This window comes from Cajanus cajan, chromosome 2 (genome assembly GCF_000230855.2).
Source record: "Cajanus cajan strain Asha chromosome 2, NIPB_CcT2T_4, whole genome shotgun sequence".
In the NCBI taxonomy this organism is placed as follows: Eukaryota; Viridiplantae; Streptophyta; class Magnoliopsida; order Fabales; family Fabaceae; genus Cajanus; species Cajanus cajan.
In genome coordinates, this window is record NC_138518.1 from 2,529,389 (window position 1) to 2,541,816 (window position 12,428).

The 12,428-nt window shown below is 31.6% G+C and overlaps 1 protein-coding gene across 1 annotated transcript; it reads right to left on the minus strand.

The window, feature by feature from the left end:
• Positions 1 to 5,956: 5,956 nt before the first annotated feature.
• LOC109812584 (RING-H2 finger protein ATL46) lies at positions 5,957 to 7,939 on the minus strand. Its single transcript, XM_020376577.3, has one exon. The coding sequence runs from the start codon at positions 7,344 to 7,346 to the stop codon at positions 6,177 to 6,179; it is 1,170 nt and encodes a 389-aa protein (XP_020232166.2). The 5' UTR covers positions 7,347 to 7,939; the 3' UTR covers positions 5,957 to 6,176.
• Positions 7,940 to 12,428: the final 4,489 nt, after the last annotated feature.

Here is a 12,428-nt window from a genome sequence, read left to right on the forward strand (position 1 = left end):
TTTGCTATCAATAGAGATTACAACAAAGGAAGTGATGGTAAAACTTAGAGCACATAACATAAGGATATGAATGTCCACTCATAACAAAACATTAATACCATAGTTTTTAAAGTGGCATATATATATGTTAAGAAATTTGGTAGTTTCTCCACTATATGAATATAAATATTTAATTGAATGGCAAAGGACAAGGTCTATAATAAACCTTTAAGTCTTGAACAAGGAAAAATTATGGTTGATTTATCAAAGAAAATAGAAGATTAAAAGCCTCAAGAAAACAATGGTTGATTTATCAGCCAATAACTATAGACTAATACTCTCTAAGCCACCTCAAAAATCTGAATTGACAATAAGGAAGAAACTAAGCATAACCAAGGAATTAACCAAGATAGATTATGTTAAACTACAGAGACTAAACATTAAAGATAGGCGATTATGTTAAACTAAATCTTGTATAGAGCATATGACAGATTGAGATATGCAAGGAAGAATAATTAGTCATTATTTGGGTTTATTATTTTCTATTTGGTAGATACATTTTCATACTATTAGGAACACCTAACTTGATTTTTTTCATTTTGCAGTACAAGAATGATGGGGTTAAAGATGATTCAGGAAGTGCTTTAAGAGGAAACTAGTGGCAAGGTAACTATCTTTTCATAAGATCTCTCTATTATTATCACACTTGCCAAGGGATGTGCTTAAGGTATATGAGTTTTTGTAGCCTTAGCCAAATGTTACTCTACACATCTGATTATTTTTCCTTCCTTAAACTCTTAGACATAATTTATTTGAAATCAAAGAAGCATTAGACAATAAACAAGAATTGTGAAGGGTTTGAAATAAACTAGGTTGAATTAGAAACTAGAAGAACAAATATGAAATTACCTCAGCCTACTCTCTAAAAAAGCAAGGAGAAAATAGTGCGGAGCACTAGATCTGAAGTAGCATAGAGCATCAAAGTTGAAACCAAAAGAATAGAAGGAGAGAATGATTGATTAGGGTTTCACATATGTTATTTTGGTAGTGTATTATATATATAAGGTTAATTTTGTAATATTACATGTAGGGGCAAGTTCGAGTCCGGGGTCTAAGTTGGCTGGTTTTAACATCCCTATCCCAATCCCTGACTTTAACAATTAGGGAAAACTTGAATCTGAACTCGGTCAATGCAAGTTTTCCCCGTCAAAGTTAGGTTGGGTACTCATGGTGTCGAGTTTATTTGCCATGCCTATTGAACCCTAAGTGCTTTATTCTTAGGATTTTCTTGATGAAAAAAGAAGAATGGGTGATCTTAGATCATGTTGTTGTTGCATGTTGTTTATTTTGGTGAATCCATCTGAGTTGTAGAAGTTGGAAAAATGTTAAATTGATTTTTGCATGCTTAGTTGGTGTGATTTTGATGGCTTACATTTTTGTTTTTGAGTGAAAGAGAAATGAGATTAAGATTTTAAAAATGACTACATGAGAAGTTTTCTGGTTTAATTAGCTTACACTACATGCTTTGTCATGTTTTTTGTTAAATTGGCTTAATCAGACAAGTTTGGCTTACTTAATTTTGGTCTCAAGTGTGTTTGTTGTTAAATTGGCTTACATAGACAAGTTTGGGTTTGCTAACTTTAGCCTCTGTTGTTTTTGTTAAATTGGCTTAGTCAAACAAGTTTGGCTTAGCTAATTTTCATCTCCCTCATTTTCATTTTGAAATTCGTTAAGCCAAAGTTTTTGGCTCAACTAAAAGGGTGTAGTGTTGATTATTTGGCTTAGCCAAAGAACCTTACACACGCCTTGTGTTTTCTTTTCTTTTAATCATACACAATTGTATTAATGATGTAAATGAAGAAACTAGATGTTGGCTTTTTACATGAAAGTTGATGATGATTGAACCTAGTTCATAGTATGTTGATATATGATGATAATTTAAGTTGATCGATTAAGGTGAAAGTAGCTCGTTGTTTGAAGTTGATGAAGTAAGTTGTACGATGATAAGTTGTGATAAACATGTGATTCATGTTTTAAGTTGAAAAATGCATAAAAAACTAGAGGAGAGAAAAATTGTTTTCAAAAATTTAAATATCACATTGAGTAGATATCTGTTGTGGTGCTCTATGAGCTCAAAAGTTGGAAACATTTTAGTGAGTAAGTTATCTCTTGATTAGGAATTTGTTTTAAGTTATATCCTATAGGTTTTTCAATTGAAACAATATGGTGGAGGCCAAACCATATTTGTTATAAATAGCCAATGAGTAAGGTACAAGGTTGAGGTTAAGATCCTTAACCAAGTATTAGAAAGATGCGAAATATTTGGAGGATAATCGTCGGACTAATTCTATATAGGTTTAGTTATGCATGTTAAGGTCATGGTAGACTTATACCCAAACTTTTCTATTTCTAACATTAATACTAGCCTTTTCTAATGTAAGTGAGGAAACTTGAGAAATCAATTTTGGTTACCATGTTAGTTGTTATTTTTAGTTATTATACTATTCACTATTTAAAGTCATCATGTTAGCTGTTATTTTTTGATTTTTATGCCAATCGTTGTCGTTTGGTAGGGCCAAGCCACTTAGACTCTTCACCTAGTTATAAGAGATCTCTATAAGTTGTTATGCGTGACGACACATCAATTGCTCAGTTGTTTAAGTTATTTAGTTGTTCAATTGTCTTAGTTGTTTTTCAGTTGCCTATGTTGTTAAGTTGTGAATGTTGTGTTAGTTGTTGTTATGCTTTTAAGTTGTAAAGCTAACTCATTTCTTAAGTTGCATGTGTTGTTTGAAGTTGTTACTTTCTTATCTGATGATATGTCATTTCTTTCACAAGCTTATCCTCACTTTTCTATGTTGTTGGATTACGGTGATCATACTTATTATGGGAGTAGAGAAAGATTAGATTAGAGGACATGTTTGGTGGGTGGTCATCCTAGAGATGACCTTTATTTTGTTGAGTTGTTCTGATACAACATGTATATAGAGATGCTTAACTGATGCTAAGACTTTATGTTTTTAGTACTACTATACTAGATGTATATTTGTATAATTGTACAAGGTTTTTGTTGTAACCCCAAAAGGGGAGAATTTATGTTTTCAAGTCAAAATTGGTAGGACTACTTTATGTTTTCTACACCCTATACATATATCTGTTACATAGATGTTCTGGTATTGTTGCATGATAATCCTAGGTTAGTAAATTATTTATGTTTTTCATTGTGTAGTAGTTGTGTTGTATAAAGTACACTGATCTGTCATATTATTACACTTTTTTCTTACTTTCAAGGGTGAAAAAATAATTCTAGTAATTTTAACTTGCACATCACAAATCACGTCATTATTAAGTTTAAGTAAAAATTAACATAATTATAACCTTAATGTGCAAGAATTTAATTATAATTTATCCTTAAATTATATATAAAAAGTATTTTTTTAACTATAAAAACTTAATTAAAAATCCTATAAAACTATAAGAATTTACACATTAATATAAGATTTTTTTATGCAATAATATGGTAATGACGCGCTGGGCTGAGCGTGAAGATGATTTTTGTCACGGTGGCTGGTTGACAACATCCAACGGCAGCGTGCACAGTTGGACTCTGACCGCAGAATCTTGGAACCAACCAACAAATGCTACCCCACCCCCCTCTTGTCTTCTATCTAACCTAAACTCAATTTTCTCAAATCAAATGTGAATCAATGCATTGCCTGCATTATTCTATATTATATTATTTACTGTTCTTGGTAACCCAAACATTATTTATTTCTTTTCAAAAATTTTCGGTTGGAGGGTGTTTTTCTATTTAATTAATGCATTGAGATTGAAGACATCTCATTTCACATGATAGGAGACTCTTTTGGAAGTTGACACCTATCCATTCTTTCCAACCCCATCACAAGTTAAAATTTTAAGCTACAATTAACAAGAAAGATGTCAACACAAGCAATCAACACATAAAAGGGATCATCCTAGTGTGATTCAAATTCACGAGTTTCCTCTTCTCTTCATTAAGATGTCATGTCACCACAAGCAATCAACACATAACAAAAGGGTAATACCAATTGTGAACAAAATTCGTATGTTTCCCCTTCTGTTAATTCAGCCAATTTGGTTTTGTGCCTCTTTGATTGGCATTTTACTTTCATTTAACACTTTTCTTTTTAGTGTATTTTTTTTTCCCTTTTATGATAACACCTTTTTCTTTTCAAAGTTTAATAGAGTAACATTCTTTAATATTTCCTTTTCATTATTGTTTCCCACTTTTTTCCACATGGTGATCGCTGGATATCATGACTATATTAAGCTAAACTATAGTTAATCTTACGTACGTTTCGGGGTATAGATAATAAAAACAAATGAAAACGTTACACATATACCCGCATCATTTTTGTACATCATACTATTTTCATCGTACCTTATCATTCTTCCTTTAACCTTTGCTTTCAATTAACATGGCTCAATAGATTAAGTTCTGAGGTGTAGATCCGCAATTTCACCTACGTATTTAGGTTCTTGAAATGAAAGAGACCCCATTACGTATACCTTGTGAGGTATAGGATGGTTGTTATTCTATCAAATCAATTATAATGTATAGCGCTGTGTTAGTACATAATAAAAATGAGATATAGAAATGTAATAGAAAATTGGAGAGATTTAAAGAATCTTCCTTATTTGGTTCAACTGAGAAACCAACGAGAAAGAAAAATATGGTGTGCATCCAATTATATTTCCAATTTTCCATTTTATGCTGAGAAGAGAACTGTGTTTATATATCATACACCATATTTTTCTTTGTTGGTTTCTCAGTTGAACCAAATAAGGAAGATTCTTTTAAAACACAGTTCTCTATAATAAACATTCTATCTATACTTATAATGTTTCTCTATTCTTTTTTTTTTCTTTTCTTTCTATTATATCATATATATTACTTATTATAATTACATTTCCCTCCTATATACTATATATGTGTCCATCATGTTTCGCCAATTTATTAGCATTTCCTATTGTTAAGGATATAATAATCTATTCAAGAAAAATAAATCGTTTTCTTTCTTGTCACCTTATATCTAATCAAACAAGAGATATAACTTTACTTTTTTTTTAATTATTATTATTTCTCTTACATCAAACAGTACAAAAATTTATTCATTTTCTCACTACTTTCTTTCTACTTAAATTCTCTAATTTTATCTTTTCTTTCTACTTTTTTTTTTTTTCCAAAGAAGCAAACTAGTGTAAAAATCTGAGACTAATAATAGTATATCCTAGAGCACACTTGCAAATCCAATATCATTCTCTTCCTAAACTAATTGTTTGTGATTATGATTGATATAATATAAATCTGTCTTTAATTTAAAAATGGACACATGGGAGGTGAAAAATGGCCCCACACGGTTCAACCACAACCAATTTTTGAATAAAAACTCATCACAAGGTAAAAAGATTCTATGACGCCAGCTTTCATGGATCCCACTACAGTACTCAACTGCCCAGCCAAAAAGATATTAGAAGAAAAAAAGAAAAGAAAAGAAAAGAAAAGTTTTGCATTCACAAAGTAAGTGCAATGCCGATAATAATAAAGAAAAAGAGTTTAGACAAAACCAAAAGCCTTAAAAAGCAAAGAAAGCAAGTGCACTTGCCACTCGTCATGATCAAGTAGACACACTGATGGGAAGAGAACAATGACACAGATAGAGACAAGTCTGGCTTTGGAACAGGCTAGACTCCACAACCAATTCAATAATCAATTACTGTATATCTGTCATTTGTAATAATTATTATTATCATTATCAGAAATTAGATGAAACAAAATTGTCATTGAACTATGGAGTTAATAAATCTAGCAAGGATATATTGTTATTGTTAGGCCTAATGGTTTGCACTTGGCATAACCAAATAACCTCAGATCAACATTTATTTACTATCACAAATCTAATTTCATCAAACCAAGGACTCCTGCTGATCTCTGTTTGACAAAAGAAAGAGATGTATTTCTTATATCTTCTTAAAGTACAATCATAATACATCAACAGTATGGCACAATCAGTTACAATGTCAAAATTAGCACACCAAAATTTTTGTTCAATTCTAAGGCAAGGGGGGAAGCTTGCTTTAATCAATTGATTGAAACAAATTCAAGTGAAACAAGAAGAAAAAAAAGTGAAAACATGTGGATACCTTTGATAGTTTCATGCCCCTTGTGTTTCCCTCATCCCTTGAAAATCTGTATAAGATGGCACTGGCATGCCCAATTGAGCATCCAAAGAAGAACCAGGTAATTTCCCCCTCTTTGGCCACAGCCAGATTTTGGACACAGAAAAGCTGTCACCTTTACTGACACTACTAATCTTCTTTGCTTCCACATCCCCCTCCACTGAAAGCTTCCCATCATCACCATGTTCCATCATTCCTTTGGTGAGCCTTCTTGTGACTTGACCCTTACTTTCATGGTTCAAGGCCACCCTTAGGTCTGAATTGCCAACCACATATTGGTAAGACCCCATTGAATAACACCTTCTTGCATCCAAATTGCTACTACTAGTCTCTCCCACTTCCCTCTCCCCACTCTCCACATTCAGCTTCTTGAACTTCCCAAGCCTCACAGGGAAAACACCTTTCTCCACAGTTTCTTCAGCCACAACAGTTTTCTGCCTAGTAGTGAATCCACTGTCTACACTACAAGGGCATCCTTCATCCTCCCTCAGATCATCAAAATCAAATATTGGATTCTCAATGGAAAACCCTTGTGTGAGAAGTGTTCCTCTACAAAGAGGGCATGTGGAGTTTGACAAAAGCCATGTGTCTATACAACTTATGTGGAAAGCATGGCTGCACATAGGCAACAACCTGAGCTTATCCTTCTCAGAAAACTCACACAAGCAAACAGCACAGTCAAAAGGCTCCTTCAACCCCACAATCTCCTTGTACTGAAAAACAGGAAGAGCATCAATGAAGGCTTGATCCAAGCCAGAGTCATGCAGGTGGAAGAGCTGCTGAAGCTGCCTCTGGAGAGCATCAGATGTGGAAATCTCTTGTTGCCTGGTGGATTGAGCAGATGCAGAAGAAGAAGGGTGCTTCATGAGAAATCTAACAAGCAGGTGGAGGAGGCCAGAGATGAAAAACAAAACAGCAAGGACCACTATGATGAAAAGAACAGCAGGACTAATTCTTGTGCCAGATGATGAAGGCGGTGTTGAAGAAGGCAATGATGATTCCTTGTGGAAAGAAGGACCAGGAGGGTATGGTGAAGACAAGAGAGGTGGTGAGTAGCCCAAGTAACCGTCTTTTTGCTGGATTTGATGCTTAACCCATGCCATCTTCAAATGGGTGTGGTCATAAAACAACAACCTAGGATACATGCTTTCTGACACCTCAATCTCATCTCACAGATCACAAAGACAAACACAAACACACACCCATGAAACCATGTTCCTCAATCCTCACCCAACACAATCATAGTCACATCTTGACGCCTTAAACACTTCAATGTTTTGTTCTGCACTCAAACTTGGGACACATACAAAGAAGTGAAGTACATACATACATCTAGATACAAAATAGTGATGTGGCAACAAATCTTTCCTTTTTTTCTTTTTGTGTTTTGGCACACAAAATGTTGAAATGAACTCACCTAACTGGTTCACTTCAGAAGTGGGATGTTGGTCGTTTTGAAGGGAAAATTGAATCTTGGGAGGGAAGAGAAAAGTGAAATGTGAAGGTGTTTGTAAACGGTTGTATCTGTGTGTGATCCAAATTGGACAAATAGCTTTGTGGTTAGAGAAGGAAAGAATCCAAAGAGTGAAAGTGGCAGCAGTTCCCGAACTGCGAGGTAAAGGATGACAGACAGAAAGAAAGAAACACGCAAAATTTAATCCCACTACCAACAATGGCGCGTGCTACTCTTCATCTGAGTCCCCCAACCTTTATTTTAATCCCATATCGTGTCATACAGACTAATTTCAACGTAGCCATTTCAATTGTAGTTAACTTGATGGTTCGATAATAACTATGACAACATTAATATTAATATTATATAATATTAAAATAAACAGTTAAATTTCCATTCATATTTTTTAGTCATAAACTATGATTATGATTTATATGGACTATTAGTTGGTTCGAGTGATACTTATTTCTCCTTAATAAAGGTTTTTACTTTGAGTTTTTGTAAATAAAAAAGTGTGGTCAATCATGTTTTTTTTTAATAATACTATTTTCATTTTTTTTATATAAAACCTAAATTTTGACCTACCTTAATTTTTAATTTTTTTTTCATTGACATATGTGATCCTTGTTATCAAATATTAGTATTAATTAAAGATGTGACAATTACTTTACTTGTCACGTAATCAATTAGTATGACATGATAATTATGTTTAATCTTATTTTATTTTATTGTAAATTATGTTTTTAATCTATCATTTTTTCACAAAATTATTTTTTGTCCTTTAATAATTTTTTTTATCAATTCTAATTTCTCATTTTTTATTATAAAATTTACTTTTAATTTTTTAGTAATTTTTTTATTAATCTTAATCTCTTAATTATTATTGTCAGTATTTTTAACTCTTCTTATCAAGTATCATCATTAAGTAATAATGTGGTAACTATTGTCAAAAAAATGAATTTAAAAATCTAAAAGAAGAAAAGGTAATATAGCAAGTTAAGTCAACAACTTTCGATACAAAAATCAACATTTCATTAAATCATCATCCAATACACAAAATCAATAATCTATTGTATGCAAGATCAACAAGAATAATTGAAATCTTAAACTACTAAATTCATAATCAAAACTTCAAGTACCAAATTAGAGAACTCTAATATTTAAACAATTCAATAACTTTATAGCATATAATTAATCACATATGACAATTACTAACCTCATGACAATTTAAATATTTGTATAATAAAAATTATCTTCACTAAACATTTTAATAATTTTATGATACTATTTATCATGTGTTGATTATTGTACGATCTTCATTTACTTTTAATCACTTCTAAGGCTTGATTATTTGCTAAGAACTCTAATGTTTTATTATGGTCTCTACTCTTCATAATTGTAAAGGCTTACTCTTCCTTTTTTTTATTGTCTAAAATCAAAACATAAAATGTGACACCCTTACTATCCCAACACATATATTGTAATAATATAGATAAACTAAGGAAATCAAATTTTCAAAATAGGTAAAAGGGTTCACATAAAACCTTTAGAAACATTCTTCAATATCCAAAATATTCTGAAATGAAACTTGGAAAATAAAACATAAAAGATTACAAAATGTTTTCAAAATAATAGGTTCAACTCCGTATACAAATACAATTCATGTCCTAGAAATTCTATGCCCGATGTTACAATATCAGAGCATACCCATAAATCAACTGTTGACATTCTAGATGCCACTCATAGCTGGATCTTCCTCACCTAAAACATCCACAAATTGTACGGTGAGAAAAGAAAGCATCTATATATAAAGCACATAAGGAAAATGCAACATATCGTCTCATTATGACTCTGTACTTAATAAAATATTCATAAATATTTCAACATATCATAACTCGATCATTCATACATCATCATCACGTCATAATTCGCAATCACACCAATCATCACAAATCTTGCACTTCACACTATGCCAAGGTCACGTTACCCATTTAACAATTCAAGGTCGTGCTCACCCCTGATACAACACTATGTCAAGGTCACGATTCCCCTGTAGCATATCTAGCCCAGAGTCGTGCTCACCCCCGACATGTTATTCAAGGTCACGATACCCACATAACAATCCAAGACCGTGCTCACCCCTGATATAACACTGTGCCAAGGTCACGTTACCCCTAACCCAGGGCCGTGCTCACCCCCGACATGTTAACCAAGGTCACGATACCCATGTAACAATCCCGGGCCGTGCTCACCCCTGGTCATAGGTGTGAAGAACCACAATCACATCACAATCCACACAATTCTTACAATTAACACTATGTGAAGGCCACGCCACAAATGACATAAGTGATACGTGTTAATTGTCTCACTCATCTCACATCATGCTAGGGTCACGCCCTCCCTGTAGCATCACTTACTCAGGGGTCGTGCCATCCCTAGTCATTGATGTGAGGAACCACAATCACAATCATAATCACATCCATACAACATCTCATCTCATAGCTCAATTTCATATCACATATACAATTCCATATACACAACAGATAAGTCCAACAAAATATGGGTTTACACACCCCTCAAGCAATTCACATCTAGATCATCAATTCTTATCAAGTAATATAACAATAACATTCATAAATTAATATAATAATCAATAGAATTACCAATTAATATAATCTTAACATAATTGGTAAAACCCCCAATTATTCCAAAATCCAACTCACAGACACTTTTCTACAATTTCGTTCTCTCTCCTAGATCATTATTCTTACAAATTAAATATATATTTCTAATCCTCAACACATACAGAATCTAATGGTATCATTAATTTCTCAAATAGAAATAATCCAATTTTTCCAAAACCTAACATACAGGCACTTTTCTATAATTTCGTTCTCTCTCCTAGAGCATCATTTTTACAAATTAATCATATATTCATAGTCCTAAATACATACAGAATCACATAAGACCAATAATTCTCCAAACAGAAATAATTATAAAATTACTCATAATCCTACGAGCTTTCTCTTCTACCCAATTCCCTCATATAACTTTGCATATAAATAAATCTCCTTTTCCCCCATACCTGGATAAACAGCGGTTGAACTAAAACAGGAATCTCTTGGTCTCCTCCTCTAAATGCCCCTTGGTCTTCAGAGAGAAGAAGAGAGAACAGAAGATAATCGAAAGAGAGAATGAGAGATGTGTGAAAATGAGAGGTGAGGGTCGCTATTTATAGGATTTCAGGCTCACCTATCGGAACGGCCTATTCCAAAAGTGGAACGACCGTTCTGGACCCTTCGAAACTACGCAAAATTCTAAACTGGAACGGCCCGTTCTCAATCCCAGCAGAACGGCCCGTTCTCCCACCAGAACGGCCCGTTCTCCCACCAGAACGGCCCGTTCTCCAAACTAGAACGACCAGTTCTCCAAACCAGAACGGCCCGTTCTACTTCTCCAATTTTGGGCATTTTTCTTATTCCGGAACGGCTCGTTTCACTTTTATAAAAAATAAGATTAAAATGAGAAAAATTTCTACAAAAACTAAAATAAATAAATAAAAAATAACATTTTTCTCTTAATATCATCTTATATGACACACGCGCACACACACATAAATAAATAAATAAATAAATAAATAAATATATATATATATATATATATATATATATATATATATATATATATATAGTCTATTAAGGATGCGTAACTATTTTTCATTGGTTGACTTCTATAAAAATAAAATGGTATCTCTAGTTGAGACTTTATGTTCAAGTTAGAGAGTAGACTGTGACTCTGATTAAGAAACACAAGTACTGAACTACTTGAACCAATAACAATTTTAAGTAATGAAATATATATTTCAAATGAGTGATATAATTTCTCTAAAAATGCATTTTGGATAATTTACAAGATTATCAATTTGTTTATTACTTCTTATTTGATAAATTGGAAATCTTAACATATTAAAAGATTAATAAAAAATCACATAATTTTATACATTTCATTTTATATTTTACGCATTCTACTTATAATTTTAATTTATAATAAACATTATAATAAATGATGGGTTAAATAATATATTGTTATAACATTTTTCTTAGATTGTGTTTGGATGGGATAAGTTAGAAGTCTAAGAAATTTAAAATTTTTGGAATTAAAATACTTTGATTTTAATTTTTCTTTTATTAAATATTTTATTTGAATAAATCAATTCAAATTTCTCAAGTTTTAAATTTTTAATTTGGATAAGATAATTTAATTTAAATCAGAAGAAGATTTGATTTTAAATAAATACATATATTAAAATTTGAAATTAAACTTTATAAAATAAATAGAAGACAATTTTTAAATATTTAATATTTTTTAAAAATTTATTAGACAATATTTAATAATTTTAAAAAATTAAATATTAAAAAATTTAAAAAAATTAATTTTTTTGATAATATTGAAACGAGAAGAAAGTAGGAGAGGAGGAAAAAAAAAGAGAATATATATACATATATATATATATATATATATATATAAAGAATATAAAATTCTACTATTTCATCCTAAAACATTTAAAATTTCTTAAAAAAATAAATTACCTTTTAAATTCCCTCATTTAAATACAGTAATTATATTTCAAGTCTCTTCGTATTCTTTTAAAATTCATATAATCATTATATTATCAAGAAACTTTAAACTTTTCAAGAATCATTCGACATATACTAACTTATTAGTATATTTATAAATCATTTTGGTATATGCGTAATGCGACTCGTATGAACGT